The following is a 19835-nucleotide window of genomic DNA, read 5'->3' as shown; positions in this document are numbered from 1 at the left end:
CGGGGGGTCTCAGCTCAGAGGTAATGGAGGGTCTCAGCTCCGAGGTAACGGAGGGACTCAGCTCCGAGGTAACGGAGGGACTCAGCTCAGAGGTAATGGAGGGTCTCAGCTCCGAGGTAATGGAGGGTCTCAGCTCCGAGGTAATGGAGGGTCTCAGCTCCGAGGTAACGGAGGGACTCAGCTCCGAGGTAACGGAGGGACTCAGCTCCGAGGTAACGGAGGGTCTCAGCTCCGAGGTAATGGAGGGACTCAGCTCAGAGGTAACGGAGGGTCTCAGCTCCGAGGTAATGGAGGGTCTCAGCACAGAGGTAACGGAGGGACTCAGCTCAGAGGTAATGGAGGGTCTCAGCTCCGAGGTAACGGAGGGACTCAGCTCAGAGGTAACGGAGGGACTCAGCTCCGAGGTAACGGAGGTACTCAGCTCAGAGGTAATGGAGGGTCTCAGCTCCGAGGTAACGGAGGGACTCAGCTCAGAGGTAATGGAGGGTCTCAGCACAGAGGTAGTATAGGGTCTCAGCTCAGAGGTAATGGAGGGTCTCAGCTCCGAGGTAACGGAGGGACTCAGCTCAGAGGTAATGGAGGGTCTCAGCACAGAGGTAGTATAGGGTCTCAGCACAGAGGTAACGGAGGGACTCAGCTCAGAGGTAATGGAGGGTCTCAGCTCCGAGGTAATGGAGGGTCTCAGCACAGAGGTAACGGAGGGACTCAGCTCAGAGGTAATGGAGGGTCTCAGCTCCGAGGTAACGGAGGGACTCAGCTCAGAGGTAATGGAGGGTCTCAGCACAGAGGTAGCATAGGGTCTCAGCTCAGAGGTAACGAAGGGTCTCAGCTCAGAGGACGTCTCCAGAGTCTCAGGACCAGAGACCAGGCCTTGATCAGAATTCAGGAAAACATGAAGCTGCAGATAAACCACCATGATAGTGTTCACAACAATCAGACTATTATCTGACCGGCTGGAACGAGAAATCTCTCCATAATAAAAGAAATGTCAACATTACCCGGCTGACCTGAAGCTTCTGTGTTTCACATTCTGTACGCGGCCTCCTCTTTATATCATTTTTTAAAATAAAGAGGTCTAGGGGATTGGTTTTGTGCCATAAAGATAAAGCAACACTTTCTCAGTTTTGTTTTCTTTTAAACTCATAGCTTTGCTTTATTCTGAGTCAAGCAAAAATAAAATACATTTAAAAAATAAAACTATAAGTTGCAAACAAATCATTTGTGTAATGTCAACTATAAGTATTTTCTTTGTTTCAACATATATTTTTGTTTGCAGTTCTTGTTTCTTCTTTCTCAATGATCAGACTTTTGCTCTCGCTGCAGCACTCTCGTTTTCGCTCCCTCATTTTTGTTTGAGATTCTGACACAAACCTCCCAGGTGGGCGGGACTTTCAGGGGTGTGTCCCCATTGGCTACTCAGTTTTTGAGTGACAGACCACTACACCACAGATCATACAGTGCAACTCATGCAGCAAACTCCGGAGTCCACTCGGCCACATTAGTGTTGGTGTCTCCTGGGGAGTTTCATGAACATATCGGACTTCTCTTATGGATTGCTGTGCATTAGACTTGTGTAGTTCATACTTTATTCCAACTTTAAATATGTTAATACCTGAACACACTGCTGCTGTTAAATAATTTCCCAATTTGGGATTGATAGTGTCTGTCTATCTGTCTATTTATTTATTTTATAGATAAAAAAATCCATCTATGTATTTTCAAGCTAAAGGTGATACACAATATAAACTGTATACTATTATTTTTTCAAAGACATGTTACATTTCAAAAGCATATTGCTATGTTTAGGACAAACAATTAAAGACTGCTTTAATTTAACAAATTCTACAATACAAAAGTGGCAGATTTGCTTTATTAAACAGAGCAGACCAAGGCTGCACACCAGCACCATTAGCATGCTCACATCTCACTGTGTTGGTCTGAAGAGCTGAAGCATTCACACACAATGGATAAAACCGGTGTTGTCTCATATCCTGTGAGAACATGATATATATTTTAGCATTAAAAACTCAACATACTATTCCTAGCCTGAGGGAGATCTGAATAATCAACAGATTTGAATGGAATCTCTAACATTTTCATGTAGAATAAAGAAAAAAGAGTGATTATACAAATTACATTTAATGAAATTTGAACCAGAAGATGAAGTCTCAAAGATAGTTTTAAATAAAAGGACATAAAACAAAAAGGTGGATAATAATAACATCTATTAAATGTAAAGACATTAGGTCAAATGAAATGACACTGAGCCATTGATAACAACAACGCCCAGCGTGGATGAAGCTGGTGTAGTTCTTTCTTCATGCCCCCCCTCCGTGCTGTCCCCTCAGAGGAAGTGGGAAAACGGGATAAGACTCTAGACGCCACGCTGTCTCAATGATCCACGCTGTCTCAATGATCCACACTGTTAATATGAGAGGAAAATAATGTTTTAGGAAATGAAAAATATGAAGTTAACAAATCAAACTCAGCTCAGGGGCATCATGGACGGTAGGTTTTCCTACAAAGAGAAGTAGTTAACCTCCATTGATTTTCATATCAAATGAACCGTTTGAGTGTGTGTATGCAGCTAACTGTTAGGCTACTTAGCTTGCATTGTAATGGATCTAAAGGTAGCAAAAGCTAACTTTCATAGCAGAGCTTTACTTCTCACTTACCACAATAAAGGAACAGACCGTATAGTACAGCACAAATGATCAATACTTACATATATTTTCACTTGTAATGTTATAATAATTGAAATGCTGGTTCTTCTGGAGGTGCTGTTGGGACTGGGTTGTCACTCAAAAACTGAGTAGCCAATGGGGACGCACCCCTGAAAGTCCCGCCCACCTGGGAGGTTTGTGTCAGAATCTCAGACAAAAAGTGAAGGAGCGCAAACAAGAAGAGCTTCAGCGAGAGCAACAGTCTGATCATTGATAAAGAAGAAACAAGAACCGCAAACAAAAACCTGTTAAAACAAAGAAAAAAGACTTATAGTTTACATGATTACACAAATGTTTTTTTAGCAACTTATAGTTTTATTTTTGAAATTTATTTTCTTTTAACTCATAGATTTGCTTTATTCTGAGAAAGTGTTGCTTTATCTTTATGAAACAAAACTAATCCCATAGAGTTCTATATGTGTCAGTGTTTCAGTGTGTCTGACAGGATCAGACAGAATCGGAGTGTTTCTGACAGTATGAACCTGCTGGTTCTGTGTCCACCTCCCCCCCCCTTTACGCTCTCAGCTAAAGAGGCTCTTTTGTGCCCTCCCCCCCCCCCCTCCCCGACTCACATGCCACTCGTCAGCCTCCCACGGGTCACATGATCTGGTTCCCCAATCCCTGAACGGGGGCCCGCCCACACCTGGGCATGCCCCCCCCCCTCCTGCTGATAGTGCTGAGATAACGTTCATTACAGCAGATATGATAAATCCATCCAGCCCTGAACTCTGAAACACAGAACAGCTGATCAGCTGACTCTGAATAAACGTTATTATCAGAGATTATTCAAAACAACATGCGTTTATCTTGTATAAACCCTGGTCCCCCCCCCCCCCCCCAACCAGGATCATCTCAATTATCCTGTTTACCTGTAGGCCTACTCCTGCTCACAGAAACTGATTTCAGTGTGAAACATAAAAGTCCTGCTGCCGCAGCGCTAGCAGTGTTAGCTCCAGACTATCAGCAGAGCATTTAGCAGCTTAGAGAGAACTGTAAACATTAATAAAACATATTTATGCTTGAATAAAAGTATGTTAATTTCATATCTGTATATCTGCTGCTGAGCGAGGAAACTCGATGGTGAGCCGATGGCACACTGATAAAGCTGGATTTGTAGGATTACAAACACTGAAGCAAGACTCTGAGAGGTGGACGTAGTCACCGGGATTTTTTAATCACAGCTGTAATTCAGAATGAATGTGCAATACAACAATACAACATGGCTTTCCTCTGCCTGTCCTGTCCGGACTGTTGCCCTGTTTGATGAACCTTCATAGACTCTTACCATCTACACCTGACCACTACACCAATTTCAGATGTTTTACTTGATTATTTTCTAAAACTGTACTTCTTCAGGTCAATAAGAGATGCAGTGATTCAGCTGCTCTGTCATTTAAAAACGTTTCTTCTGTCCAGGATTATTTCGCCCCGATGGAAAAGATGAAGATCCATACATTTGAGTTAGTGAAGAGTTTTTTATGAGTTGTTTCCACTCATGAGTTGACTTCTCTGAGAAATGCTGGATTATCTTGGCCCCGCTGGTCTCCGTTGGGTAGTCCAGACTTCTGTTCTGGTCTTGTTTCTGGCTCCCTGAAGTCTCCCAGTGCCTCCCAGGCGTATCTGTAGCAGAGGAACAGCACCCCGCTGACGAGCATCAGGGCGGAGGCAAAAAGACCCACGATGATGGCGGCGCCGAGCTGCTGCCGAGCAGGCGCTGCAGGGAGGAGAAAGTCCGGAGGGAAGTGGATGGTTCTGTTGCTCAGAACCGAGTACATGTTCCACAGCAGCGGCACCGAGCTGCAGGCCCCGGTCAGCAGGTACAGCCCCCCCGCCATCCTGAAGAGCGTCCCAACATTTCTGCGATCCTTCATCGAGAAGTACACCATCCTCATGGCGGCTGCCGCGCTCAGGTTCCCCAGCAGACCGCAGACCAGCGCCGAAACCATCAGCACCTGCACACAGATTCAGTCATATATACACCACACAGTCAGGAACTTAGCACATTATTATTAAATATCAACCAGAAATAATCTTTATTATCTGGATTACAGCTGAAACATCACTGTACATACTGTCAATACACATTTTCATATTAACGGTTGGAGTTCGAAAACATTTTTTCTTTCATTTAACTATTATCTTCTATTTAAATTTATCGTAAAATGGAGCAACTGTCACAAAACCCAATTTATCCACAGGGATGAATAAAGTGTTCTGATTTTGAAGATTCTGATTTTTTTTTGGATTAACGTGCGGTTGTCTAACTTTTCTGCTAACCTCGATAAAACCCACCTCTTCTCCTTAGCGTTTTGACATCTTGTAGATTGTTGCTTTTGTTGCTTTTAAATTATCTATTGTTTTTACTTGTACTTATTTTATGGTGTGTGAGCTTAGCTGTGTGATTTGTGTGTGTGTGTTTGTTTGTTTATTTGACTATACAGCACTTTGGTCTGGAGGTTTTAAAGTGCTTTATAAATAAAGCTGTATTGTATTGTATCCTCCAAAGATGGCCGCACTGCAACATAACGTGCCATGACTCCTATTCCCTATCATCTCTGTGGGACTCACCTGGGCGACGGGGATTTCTGCCGGGGCGAAGCTGTCCGAGATGCTGATGCTCCGACAGTTCTCGATGGCGGGGAGGGCGTGGCTGTAGAAACAGGCTCTCCAGATGCCCACCCAGGCCACGCCCGAGGTGACCACGGACACGTCAGACACAAACCACAGACGCCACTCGTTGAGGCCGGTGGTGGCGACGGTGAGGATCCAGGCCAGAACCCCAAACATGAGGCCGAGGAACTGCCAGTGGGCCGTGTGAGCCACGTACTTCATGCTAAAGCTGAACCAGAGCCGGAGCGCTCGAACACAAACAGACACAGCTTTGATGGAAAGAGGAAATAAAAAACACTTTAATCAGGAGCTCATGATGAAGCTTTTTCTGTCCTCTGACTAAAGGAGGAACTACTCTGCACCATGAACCTGAACACCTCTGTATCTCCATCCTCTCTACAGAGTGAACCTGAACACCTCTGTATCTCCATCATCTCTACACCATGAACCTGAACACCTCTGTATCTCCATCCTCTCTGCAGAGTGAACCTGAACACCTCTGTATCTAGAGTAAATGATTTAATATCAGATTATAATATTGATATATGCTGTCTCACTGAAACTTGGTTGAGACATGAAGAATATGTCAGCATAAATGAGGCCACTCCATCCAGCCATATCAATACTCATATTGCCCGGGGCACGGGCCGAGGAGGTGGAGTTGCAGCAATCTTTGACTCAAGTTTACTTATCAATACTAAACAAAAATTAAATGATACCTCCTTTGAAAGCCTCATTTTCAGTCTTACGCATCCGACCTGGAAAACTTTGCAGCCAATCTTATTTGTTACAGTGTACCGTGCACCAGGTCCTTATTCAGAATTCTTATCAGAATTCTCTGAGTTTTTATCAGCTTTGGTACTTAAAACAGATAAAGTCATTATCGTAGGTGACCTTAATATTCATGTTGACGATGATAAAAATAGCCTTACTGTTGCATTTAACTCTATATTAGATTCTGTTGGTTTCTGTCAGAGTGTAAATAAACCAACCCACTGCTATAATCACACTCTCCACCTTGTTCTGACTTATGGTATTGAAATTGAGCAACTATTAGACGAACCGCATAATCCTGCTTTATCCGACCATTTCTTAGTAACTTTTGAAGTACTGTTACTAGACTACAAAGCATTAGTCAAAAGCTCCTGCAGCAGAAACCTATCTGTTAGTGCTATAGCCACATTTAAGGAAGAGATTCCACCAATACTTAACTCGATAGCATGTCTGCATGTAGGGGAGGAAACTTATACAAAATGTACACCACCCCAAATTGATCATGTTGTTGATAGTGCTACAGATGCGCTGCGAATAAAATTAGACTCTGTTGCTCCTTTGAAAAAGAAGAAAATAAAACAACATAGATTAGCTCCATGGCATAATGCCCAAACCCGCAAAATAAAGCAAAAGTCGAGACAACTTGAAAGGATATGGCGTTCCACTAAACTTGAAGAATCTCGTTTAATTTGGCATATTACTCTCAATGAATATAAGAAAGCACTGCGTAAAGCGAGAGCAGCATACTACTCTTCATTAATAGATGAGAATAAGAATAATGCAAGATTTCTTTTCAGCACTGTAGCCAGGCTGACAGAGAGCTACAGCTCCACTGAGCCTTCTATTCCCATAGCACTCAGTAGTAATGATTTTATGTGCTTTTTTAACGATAAAATTGTTACTCTTAGAAACAAAATCAATGACCTCTTGCCTTTGACCAGTATAGTGTTATCAACAGCTCCCGGAAACGTAAGCTCTAATATTACACTAGATAGTAATAATCAAAGTGTTTTTATTGATTTTTGTATACAAACACACATCCAGTACAACACAAAATAACAAGACTCAAAATACACATCACATACTCACCTAAATACAGGTCTAAACTAAAGGAACAATAACAAGACAGGCATTCTTAGGTTAAAATGCATAAATAAACAACAATGTCCGACAGAAGAAAAAAAAAAATATATATATATAAATAAATAAATAAATAAAAATAAAAATAAAGGAGGGGTGAGGGGGTGGGTGCTGCCAGTTATGTTGAAGCAGATGAAAGCTCCCGTTCAAGATGGGCGATAAAAGGCTGCCAGACCTTATAAAACTTCTTAGTGTTGCCCTGCAATGTAAATCTAAGGTGCTCCAATTTAAGATGTGTCATTACCTCCTCTATCCATCGTTTATGAGATGGTGGTGTTGTCTTTATCCAGTTAAATAAAATCAACCTCCTGGCCAACAATAACGAGAATGCCATTGCTTTCTTCTGAGCAGTTGTTAGTCCTGCTTCCTCTGGTGCCACACCAAAGATGGCTGTCAGAGGGCCAGGCTCTATATTTTTATTATAAATAGATGAGAAGGCTGTAAAGATTTTGGTCCAAAAATCTTTCAGCCTGGGACAAGACCAGAACATGTGGCATAAATTAGCTGGCACCTGTTTACATCTAGGGCAAGTCGGATCAGTCCCCTGGTAGATTCTTGCCAGTTTGTCCCTTGAGAAATGAAGTCTGTGTAACACTTTAAACTGTATTAATCCATGTCTAACACATATGGAAGAAGAATGTATTAGATCCACTGCCCTACCCCAGTCCACCTCTGATATGTCCAACTCCAATTCCTCCTCCCATTTCCTTTTTATGAGATCAAGGGATGGGGAAGCCACCCTCTGGATATTGACATAAATCCTGGAAACCACCCCTTTAAAGGTCGGGTTCGTATCCAATAGCTCATCAATCCATCCACTCTGTGGGAGAACGAGGGATGAAGAGAATGTTTTTTTAACAAATTCTCGAACCTGAAAAAATCTGAGGTAATTAGTCTTTGAGGAAATGCCATACTCCTTCTCCAGTTGAGCAGCCGACATAAATATCCCATCTTTAAAAAGATTTCTAACACATTCCACCCCAGCTCTATGCCATTCTCTAAACGCTGCTCCCCCAAGGGCCGGGGTAAACAAATGATTGCCATAAACGGGAGCAGATAGGAGGGCGTTTCTGTTTTTAAAATGTGTTCTGAACTGGATCCATATCTTAATAGAATCATGTACAACAGGGTTATTAGTGTAAAGGTGTTTGCTTAAAGGCAGAGGAGCACAGACCAGGGAGCGCAGGGACACTGGGCTAGATGCATATCTTTCCATATGTACCCGCACTGGGGTTTCATCATCGTCTAGCTGCGAGACCCAAAACAACAACTTATGTATATTGGCGGCCCAATAATAGTGAATATAATTTGGTAGAGCCAGGCCTCCCTCTTCCCTCTGTCTCTCAAGGAACTCTCTTCTTATCCGGGGGACCGTTTTATTCCAGATGAAGGTGGATGTTCATTTATTCAGTTCCTTAAAAAATGATTTAGGAATGAAAGCCGGAATCGTCTGAAACAAATAAAGGAACCGTGGCATTATATTCATTTTAACAGAATTTATCTTCCCTGCTAATGATAGGGGGAGAGTTGACCATCGTTCCATGTCTAATTTTGCCTTATCCAGTGTTATCTTAAAGTTATGATTAAATAGATCTTTGTATTTACTTGTTACATTAATACCTAAGTAGGTAAACTTATCTTTATGTGTTGTGAAAGGATAGGCCTGAAATGACAGTCTCCTCGCCTGCTTATTAATTGGGAAAAGGACACTTTTCTCTAGATTAATTTTGTACCCTGAGACCTTCCCGAAGCCGTCAATAATATCCAGAGCCACTGGGACGCTTATGATAGGGTTTGACAGGAAAAGGAGGAGGTCATCAGCGTATAGCAAAAGCTTATGGCTTTGCATCCCCCTGCGTATTCCCCCAAGTCCAACAGCACTCCTCAGCATTATTGCAAGGGTCTCAATTGCCATATCGAAGAGCAGGGGTGACAAAGGGCACCCCTGCCTTGTTCCCCGAAACAGGGGAAAGAATTCAGATATCACATTGTTCGTTCTTACCATAGCCTGGGGGCTTGCATATATTATCTGTATCCATGAAAGGAATTTAGGACCAAATCCAAACTTCTCGAGAGCCGTGAACAGGTAAAAATACTCTATTCTATCAAAGGCTTTGTGAGCATCTAGGGATAATACAATCTCAGGCTCAATGTTGTCATCCCCAGTGTATATCACGTTGAAAAGGCGACGGAGATTACTGGAGAGTTGTCTACCAGCCACGAACCCTGTCTGATCAGGATGTATTATCCCACTTGCCACAGGCTCAATCCTAGCTGCCAGTACTTTGGTCAATATCTTATAGTCACAACCAAGTAAACTCACTGGGCGGTACGATTCGCATTTAAGCGGATCTTTATTCTTCTTAAGGAGCACGGAGATCATAGCCTGTGACATTGTTTGAGGTAAAGTATTCTTTTCAAGGGCCTCTTCATATACTTTACAGAGTAGGGGTACAAGTTTAGGCGCAAATGTCTTATAAAATTAACTTGGGAACCCATCTGGGCCCGGCGCTTTACCCGTCTTCATATTCCGAATTGCCTTCTCTATCTCCCTCGTAGTCAGAGGTCCCTCTCATCTATCCCTTTCTGCCCTCTTTATGGATGGCATTTCTAGATTCTCAAAGAAGTTCTTCACTCGCTCGTTGTCATTTATTTCTGAGGTATACAGATCCTTATAAAAAGACTTAAATTGGTTGTTAATACCTTTCTGATCAATAATTTTGTTACCTTGATTATCACCTATCTCCACTATCATGCCAGCAGCCGCTGATTGCTTCAGCTGGTGGCTCAGGAGCTTACCCGCACGCTCACCATGCTCATAGAGATCCTGTCTGGACCTAAGATATAGATCCACCTCGCGTTGATTCGTTAAGACATCATATTCAGTTTGTAGCAAGATCCGCTTTCTATGTAGCTCCTCAGAGGGAGCTGTAGAGTTTACCAGGTCGACTTCTTTTATTGCCCTAGTTAATTCTGTAATACGTTTCATCTTTCTCTTCCTGTCACCAGCATTAAATGAAATTATTTGCCCTCGTATATACGCTTTTAAGGATTCCCACAAAATGCCACTACTTATGTCAGGGGTATCATTAAGCTCTAAGAAAAAGTCTATTTGCGAATTTATGAATTTTGTAAAATCGTCATCTGCCAATAGCCTGTTATTAAGACGCCACATTCTCTGAGGTGGCGTGTTTTCAGGAAAGTGAAGTCTCAATATGACTGGGCTGTGGTCGGATATTACAATACCAGAGTATTCTATATGCATTACCATAGAGGTCAGTTTATTATCTAATAAGAAGTAATCAATTCTAGTATATGTCCGATGTGGTGGAGAGTAAAAAGAGTACTGCCTGGAGGTTGGATTTACGAATCTTCATGGATCAAACATACCATATCCATCCATCCATCTTCTCCCGCTTATCCGTGGTCGGGTCGCGGAGGTAGCAGTTCCAGCAGAGAGCCCCAAACTTTCTTTTCACTGGCCACATCAACCAGCTCTGACTGGGGGATCCCAAGGCGCTCCCAGGCCAGAGAAGAGATATAATCCCTCCATCTGGTTCTAGGTCTACCCCTTGGTCTCTTCCCAGCTGGACGTGCCTGGAACACCTCCCTAGGGAGGCGCCCAGGTGGCATCCTAACTAGGTGCCCGAACCACCTCAACTGGCTCCTTTCGACGCGAAGGAGGAGCGGTTCAACTCCGAGTCCCTCCCGGATGACCGAACTTCTCACCTTATCCCTAAGGGAGACACCAGCCACCCTGCGGAGAAAACCCATCTCGGCCGCTTGTACCCGCGATCTCGTTCTTTCGGTCATGACCCATCCTTCATGACCATAGGTGAGGGTAGGAACGAAAATGGCCCGGTAGACAGAGAGCTTTGCCTTCTGGCTCAGCTCCCTTTTCGTCACAACGGTGCGGTAAAGAGACTGCAGTACCGCTCCCGCTGCTCCGATTCTCCGACCCATCTCCCGCTCCATTGTTCCATCACTCGAGAACAAGACCCCGAGATACTTGAACTCCTTCACTTGGGGTAAGGACTCATTCCCTACTTGGAGTGGACAGTCCATCGGTTTCCTGCTGAGAACCATGGCCTCAGATTTGGAGGTGCTGATCCTCATCCCAGCCGCTTCACACTCGGTTGCGAACCGATCCAGTGAGTGCTGAAGGTCGCAGACCAATGAAGCCATCAGAACCACATCATCTGCAAAAAGCAGTGGTGCAATCCTTAGTCCACCGAACTGCAGACCCCCCCCCCCCACGACTACGCCTCGAAATCCGATCCATGTATATTACAAACAGGATTGGTGACAAAGCGCAGCCCTGGCGGAGGCCAACCCTCACCTGAAATGGGTCCGACTTACTGCCGAGGACCCGGACACAGCTCTCGCTTTGGGAGTACAGAGATTGGATGGCCCTGAGTAGAGACCCCCTCACCCCATACTCCCGCAGCACCTCCCACAGTGACTCCCTGGGAACCCGGTCATATGCCTTCTCCAAGTCTACAAAACACATGTAGACTGGATAAGCATACTCCCAGGCACCCTCCAGGATCCTTGCGAGAGTAAAAAGCTGATCCGTCGTTCCACGACCAGGACGGAATCCGCATTGTTCCTCCTCAATCTGAGGTTCGACAATCGGCCTGACCCTCCTTTCGAGTACCTTAGAGTAAACTTTCCCGGGGAGGCTGAGTAGTGTGATGCCTCGGTAATTGGCACACACCCTCTGATCCCCCTTTTTGAAAAGGGGAACCACCACTCCGGTCTGCCACTCCTTCGGTACTGTTTCCGACTTCCACGCAACGTTGATGAGACGTGTCAACCATGACAGTCCCTCAACACCCAGAGCCTTCAGCATTTCTGGGCGGATCTCATCCACCCCCGGGGCTTTGCCACTGTGAAGTTGTTTGACGACCTCAGTGACCTCCCCCCGGGAGATTGGTGTCGATCCCCCTTCATACTCCAGCTCTGCCTCTAACATAGAGGGCGGAGTTGTCGGGTTCAGGAGTTCCTCAAAGTGCTCCTTCCAACGCCCTAACACTCCATCAGTTGAGGTCAACAACGTCCCATCCTTACTGTACACAGCTTGGATGGTTCCCTGCTTCCCCCTCCTGAGGTGTCGGACAGTTTTCCAGAACAACTTTGGTGCCGCCCGAAAGTCTTTTTCCATGTCTTCTCCGAACTTCTCCCACACCCGCTGCTTTGCCTCGACCACGGCTGAGGCTGCTGCCCTTCGGGCCTGTCGGTACCTTGCATCTGCCTCGGGAGTCCCCCGGGATAACAAATCCCTGAAGGCCTCCTTCTTCAGTCGGACGGCTTCCCTGACCACCGGTGTCCACCAGGAGGTTCGAGGGTTACCGCCCCTTGAGGCACCTAGGACCTTGAGACCACAGCTCCCCGCCGCGGCTTCGGCAATAGAGGCTTTGAACACCGACCACTCTGGTTCAATGTCCCCAACCTCCACAGGAATGCCCGAAAAGCTCCGCCGGAGGTGTGAGTTGAAGGCCTCCTGAACTTGGGCCTCCTCCAGACGTTCCCAGTTCACCCGAACTACACGTTTGGGCTTACCAGGTCTATCCAGAGGCTTCCCCCGCCACTCGACCCAACTCACCACCAGATGGTGATCAGTTGACAACTCCGCCCCTCTCTTTACCCGAGTGTCCAAAACATACGGCCTCAGGTCCGATGATACGATAACCAAATCGATCATGGACCTTCTGCCTAGGGTGCTCTGGTACCACGTACACTTATGAGCATCCTTATGTTCGAACATGGTGTTTGTTATGGCCAATCCATGACTAGCACAGAAGTCCAGTAACAAACCACCACTCCGGTTCAGATCAGGGGGGCCGTTCCTCCCAATCACTCCCCTCCAAGTGTCTCCATCATTGCCCACATGTGCGTTGAAGTCTCCCAGCAAGATTAAAGAGTCCCCTTCAGGAGCCCCATACAGGACTCTTTCCAGGGTACCAACATACCATTTACCTCGCAAAAAGAATTAATGCATTGTGCTGAATTACTTAATACCTTGGATGTTGGGCTAGAGCGGTCCAGAGTTGAATCGAGGACACAGTTTAAGTCACCTCCTAGAATCAGATTATGGGTATCCAAATTAGGTAATAATGAAAATAGGTCCTTAAAAAATTGAACATTATCCCAATTGGGAGCATATAAATTTGCCAACACCACCGGGATGTTGAACAGTTTTCCAACCACAATAATATACCGGCCATGCTTATCTCTTATAGTGGTTGTTTCTATAAATTGTACATTCCTGTGTATAAGGATGGCCACTCCCCGGCTCTTACCATTGAAGTTTGAATGATAGACCTGAGTAAATCCCCCCCTACAGAGCTTAAGGTGGTCCTTATTCAACAAATGTGTCTCCTGTAAATAAACTATCCCTACGCCCTGGTCTCTCAAATATGAAAATACCTTACTCCGTTTCGCTGGCTTATTGATCGCCCTCACGTTCCAGCTCATCAGTTTTGTGTCCATTCTGCTTGGATCCATGATTGGTGACATATCAGGAGACTGTAGCCCAATGTCACCATTGCACCCCTATGGTACCCATTATCCGGATAGCACCTTGAAGTCTTGGCAGCAAAAGCAAAAGAAAAAAGAGGGGGACTGGGAAGGAAGGGGGGGGGGGGGGATCACCCACACAGATACAATCAACATATAACACATAACATATATAATCATAAATACAATGCTCTTCAGCGAGCACTGCTGTGTCCAACCGGTCCACCATCTCCTGCACATCGAGCTAACCGTGTGCGGCTCCGTGTATTTCACATTATCAGAATCATAACATCACCCTTTTGACTCAATCCCCTAATGGGAAAAGAAAAACAAACGAGGGAGGGGGGGGCTCGAACAATGAGACCCTGAATAAGGCACAGTAATGAAATAAAAATAAACAGTAATACCATAGAAGGTATGCAACAGTGGCAGCGAGGATCAATAGTCCCTTAAACCTTGAATAGCGTACAACAGTAATATGAGGGAGGGCAACAGTAGCTCCCAAAAAGAATTAGGTTTATAAAAATATGCTTTGAATAACTACTGGAGTCCAGGTCTCCTAACTACACACAGTAACAACACAGCCCTGAATAACTACTGGAGGCCAGCTCCATAAGGTACAAACCATATATATGCTGGCGGCCAGGTCCCCGATCCCCCCACAGCAACAACGGAGCTCTGAATAACGACTGGAGGTCGGTCCTTAGCCGGAATCAAGGCAGTCCATTGTTTCACCCGGGGCTCAGTTCCTTTCTGATATAATCCACAGCGTTTTTCGGGTTCTCAAAGGTCTTTGTTTGTCCTCCTTCTGGCGTGATCACCAGGGTTGCCGGGTATCGCAACCCGTATCTGACCCCCGTGCAGGACCGCAGGAGGCCTCTCGCTTCTCTGAAGGCCGTCCTCTTGTTGTTTACCTCCTGGCTGAAGTCTGGGAAGATGTGAATGTTTCCGCTCCGACCCTCGGGTGTTCTCTCCATTTCCCTCGCCTTCCTCAGTATCTCCTCTTTCTCTTTGTAGTAATGGCACCTCACTACGAAGGCTCTCGGTGGTCCTACATTCCCGTCTCGCCTCGCTCCGAGGGCCCGGTGTGCTAGGTCCAGCGTCGGTGTTGCTGCTAGTCCCAACTTTTCCTCCAGTAAACAAGCCATAAACTCTGACGGCTTCTTGCCTGCCTCGGCTCCTTCTCTGACCCCCACGACCCGGATGTTATTGCGCCGTGAGCGTGCCTCGAGGTCTTCATTTCGTCCCTTCTGCTTCAGCAGCTCCTTCTCCATTTCTTTCAGTCTCGTCTCCATGTCTGTTAAAGCGTCAGATTGTTCATTTAACGTTGCATCCACCTCTTTTCCCCGTTCGTTCATCCTGTTTGCCAGACTGCTAGTTTTATCACCAATCAGCTTCACCTCTCCCCGCAGCAGCTCAAACCGGGCCTCGGCGCTCTCCTCCAAACTCTTAGTCCACTTTTGCATCTCGGCCATCATTTCTCTTCTTCCCTTTTCTATTTCTTCTTTATACCTTGTGATCTCGGTCTTTGTCTCTTCTCTGTATTTAGTTATTCCGTCGTTGGCTTTTTTAATCTCCGACATCATGTCCTTAGCCCACGGAGGTATTTCAGCGTTAGCACGTAGTGGGCTAGCTGCGTCACTGCTAGCTGAGGAGGCCCTGTTGGTGCTTCTGCCCGCCATGCGTTGTCTCTCTCGCCCCGCTCGGGCCGAACGAGAAGTCATCTTCGGTCCCAAACTGCACCAAAAATTCACCTCTCAGCTCCCAAAACCAAACGTTATGCGTCCAACCCTCCCAGTTGATAGAAATGTGTCGATGTTAAAAATTATTGACTACTTTTACACGGAGCTCCCGCACGCACGTCTTCACACGGCAAAGCACATCCGGAAGTCTACACTAGATAGTAAACTAGAATGCTTTTCAGCCATAAACCTTGAACAATTAAATTCAATGATTCTCTCTTCTAAACCATCAACGTGTATCTTAGACCCGATTCCAACTAAGCTGTTAAAAGAAGTTTTTCCATTAATTAGCACTTCTTTATTAAATATTATGAATATGTCTTTATTATCAGGCTATGTTCCACAGTCATTCAAAGTAGCAGTGATAAAACCGCTTCTTAAAAAGCACAACCTCGATCCAGAGGTTTTAGCCAACTATAGACCTATTTCTAATCTTCCGTTCCTCTCAAAGATTCTTGAGAAAGCAGTCGCAAAACAGCTGTGTGATTACTTAAAAAACTATGATTTATTTGAAGATTTTCAGTCTGGCTTTAGAACACAACATAGCACAGAGACAGCTCTGGTTAAAGTCACAAATTACATTCTAATAGCCTCTGACAAGGGACTTGTGTCTATTCTTGTCTTGCTCGACCTTAGTGCTGCATTTGATACTATCGACCATGATATCCTATTGCAAAGACTAGAGCACTTAGTTGGCATACAGGGAACTGCTTTAGGCTGGTTTAGGTCCTATCTATCTGAACGCTCTCAGTTTGTACGTGTCAACGATGAATCTTCCACGCAAACCAAAGTTAGCCATGGAGTGCCACAGGGCTCAGTGCTTGGACCTATTTTGTTCACACTATATATGCTTCCGTTAGGCAATATTATAAGGAATCATTCTGTAAACTTTCATTGTTATGCGGATGATACTCAACTATATTTATCAATCAAGCCTGATGAAATGAATCATCTAAATAAAATTCAAGACTGCCTCAAGGACTTAAAAACGTGGATGACCTTAAATTTGTTGATGTTAAACACGACCAAAACTGAAGTTATTGTACTTGGCCCGAAGAATCTACAAAACAAATTATCTAAAGATGTACTAACTATGGATGGCATTAATTTGGCCTCCAGTGAGACTGTAAGGAATCTTGGTTTTATATTTGATCAGGATTTATCCTTTAACACCCACATAAAATCAATTTCAAGGACCGCCTACTTCCATCTACGTAACATTGCAAAAATCAGGCATATCTTGCCACAAAACGATGCAGAGAAACTAGTCCATGCATTTCTTACTTCAAGGCTGGATTATTGTAACTCCTTATTATCAGGGTGTACCAAGAAGTCAGTCAAGTCGCTTCAGCTGATTCAAAATGCTGCAGCTCGTGTACTAACCAGAGTTAGGAAAAGGGACCACATTACTCCTGTTCTGGCTGCCTTACACTGGCTCCCTATAGAACACAGGATAGAATTTAAAATTCTTCTTCTCGCCTACAAAGCCCTTAATGGGCAGGTGCCATCTTACCTTAAAGAACTCATTATACCCTATTGTCCTACTAGGGCATTGCGTTCCAAGAATGCAGGGTTGTTGGTTGTTCCTAGAGTCTCTAAAAGTACAATGGGAGCCAGAGCCTTTTCTTATCAAGCTCCACTTTTGTGGAATCAGTTTCCAGTTTGTGTTCGGACGGCAGACACCCTATCCGTTTTTAAGAGTGCGCTTAAGACCTTCCTTTTTGATAAAGCTTATAGTTAGGGCTGATTAGATTCAGCCCCTAGTTTTGCTGATATAGGCTTAGTTTGTCGGGGGACATCTTACTTCTTCCTTCTCTCTGTCTATACCTGTGTACTCTCATGTTCCGATTAACCCAGCTTCCCCAAATTTCTTTCTTTTTGGTGTCTATATACGCCGGGATCCGGAGTCATGGATGATCCTGCGGTCCTGTGTCATGGATTGCGAGTCCTGGATCTTGAGTCGTGGCTGTGGTCCTGGATCATAAGTCCTGGATGGATATCCTCGTGGATTCATCTTCCTATTATACACACATGCATTTCCAAACATTTGGACTACCTATGTTGCAAATGTATTATCTTTTCAATTTATACACGGCATCTATTGCACGTCTGTCCGTCCTGGGAGAGGGATCCCTCCTCTGTTGCTCTCCCTGAGGTTTCTCCCATGTTCCCCTTTAAACTGTGGGTTTTCTCTGGAAGTTTTTCCTTGTACGATGTGAGGGTCTAAGGACAGAGGGTGTCGTATTGTCATACTGATATTCTGTACAAACTGTGAATTCCACTGAGACAAATGTAACATTTGTGATATTGGGCTATATAAATAAACATTGATTGATTGATTGATCTCCTTCCTCTCTACAGAGTGAACCTGAACACCTCTGTATCTCCATCCTCTCTGCAGACTGAACCTGAACACCTCTGTATCTCCATCCTCTCTACAGAGTGAACCTGAACACCTCTGTATCTCCATCCTCTCTGCATGGTGAACCTGAACACCTCTGTATCTCCATCCTCTCTACAGAGTGAACCTGAACACCTCTGTATCTCCATCCTCTCTGCATGGTGAACCTGAACACCTCTGTATCTCCCATCCTCTCTGCATGGTGAACCTGAACACCTCGGTATCTCCATCCTCTCTACAGAGTGAACCTGAACACCTCTGTATCTCCCATCCTCTCTGCATGGTGAACCTGAACACCTCTGTATCTCCATCCTGTCTACAGAGTGAACCTGAACACCTCTGTATCTCCATCCTCTCTGCAGAGTGAACCTGAACACCTCTATATCTCCATCCTCTCTGCATGGTGAACCTGAACACCTCTGTATCTCCATCATCTCTACAGAGTGAACCTGAACACCTCGGTATCTCCATCCTCTCTGCAGACTGAACCTGAACACTTCTGTATCCCCATCCTCTCTACAGAGTGAACCTGAACACCTCTGTATCTCCATCCTCTCTACAGAGTGAACCTGAACACCTCTGTATCTCCATCCTCTCTACAGAGTGAACCTGAACACCTCTGTATCTCCATCCTCTCTACAGAGTGAACCTGAACACCTCTGTATCTCCCATCCTCTCTGCATGGTGAACCTGAACACCTCTGTATCTCCATCCTCTCTACAGAGTGAACCTGAACACCTCTATATCTCCATCCTCTCTGCAGAGTGAACCTGAACACCTCTATATCTCCATCCTCTCTGCATGGTGAACCTGAACACCTCTGTATCTCCATCCTCTTCGCACCTTTGTGCTTCTTTAACCCACACAAATCAGCCTGTTTAACCAGATGCATGTTTTATTTTTAATATTCTTATTGCGCTCCATGTTTTGTTAATTTATGTATTTGTATAAATGTTTTTGAAATCTCTTCTTAAATAGTGATATATTAGCTTCATTTCTCTTCCTTTGCTAATGTGTGCACCATTATAAACCAAAGCTGTTCTCTCGGATTAAATTACTACATAATAATACTGAAAGACTTGATTCTGATCACAGTCAGAAGTTCATTTCACTCGGTTTGCACAACAACAGTTAGCATTGAATGATGCAAACATAACCTGTAATAACACATAAAAGTGTTAATGTCAGTTATGAAGTTGGTGGCTTTCATGGGGATATCTGTTAGTTACACAAGTTTCATTCACCTGTGTACAACATGTATGACTTTTATAATACATTAATTAAAAAGTACAAAATATACTTACAAAACAATAAACATCCTTATAGGTTTTATGAGGTTTTTCTGCAGGTCTCCCTTGAAAAAGAGATCTATGATCTCAATGGGACCAATCTGGTTAAATAAAGGTTTGAAATGAAATGAAATGAGTTCACCATTAATAATAAACCTCTTTTTGAATGTCTGAGAGTGACCCCTCTTTATTAATATTACACAAACTGCTGAATCCATACTGAACTATTTCATTACACATAATTACTCTGTGCTTTGTTCTGTGTTGTTTAAGTTGAATAAAAAAACATAGGATCATGAAAGTTATAAAATATTGTAGCAGTTCATATTAATCCGTTGACAGTCCTCTAGATCTCGCCTGCAGCCTGCACATTTTGTTTGTTTTGCGTACCTCAACACATCAGGTAATATATATCTATACTGATAATTAAACTGTCTCTAAATAAAATGAAGCATAATGTTGAAACTCTTCCTCAGGAGTTATTGATGGTCCTTTAAATGTGGACCCCCCCCCCTCCCCCGTTACCTCCTGCTGATTCCTCTGGATCGGCCTCTTCATTAACCCTGAGTCCTGCTGTCAGAAACTGCTGACTCTCAAAGACACTCCAAAGTCTCCAGCTCTAATCGGAGGAGGCGTG

The 19835-nt window shown here is 44.5% G+C and overlaps 1 protein-coding gene across 1 annotated transcript; it reads right to left on the bottom strand.

Moving 5' to 3' along the window:
• Nucleotides 1–3875: 3875 nt before the first annotated feature.
• LOC307030411 (claudin-34-like) lies at nt 3876–19810 on the bottom strand. The gene is made up of 3 exons (XM_079666806.1): nt 19724–19810; nt 5292–5602; nt 3876–4675 (listed from the first exon to the last, which is right to left on the bottom strand). Exons 2-3 carry the CDS (start codon nt 5553–5555, stop codon nt 4217–4219), a joined length of 723 nt encoding a protein of 240 aa, XP_079522932.1. The 5' UTR covers nt 5556–5602; nt 19724–19810; the 3' UTR covers nt 3876–4216.
• Between the last annotated feature and the right edge of the window lie 25 nt (nt 19811–19835).

The sequence above is a fragment of the Notothenia rossii genome (genome assembly GCF_949606895.1).
Source record: "Notothenia rossii genome assembly, chromosome: 1".
NCBI lineage: Eukaryota > Metazoa > Chordata > Actinopteri > Perciformes > Nototheniidae > Notothenia > Notothenia rossii.
Note: the sequence above shows the minus strand (reverse complement) of the source record. Positions and strands in the feature narration are given on the sequence as shown.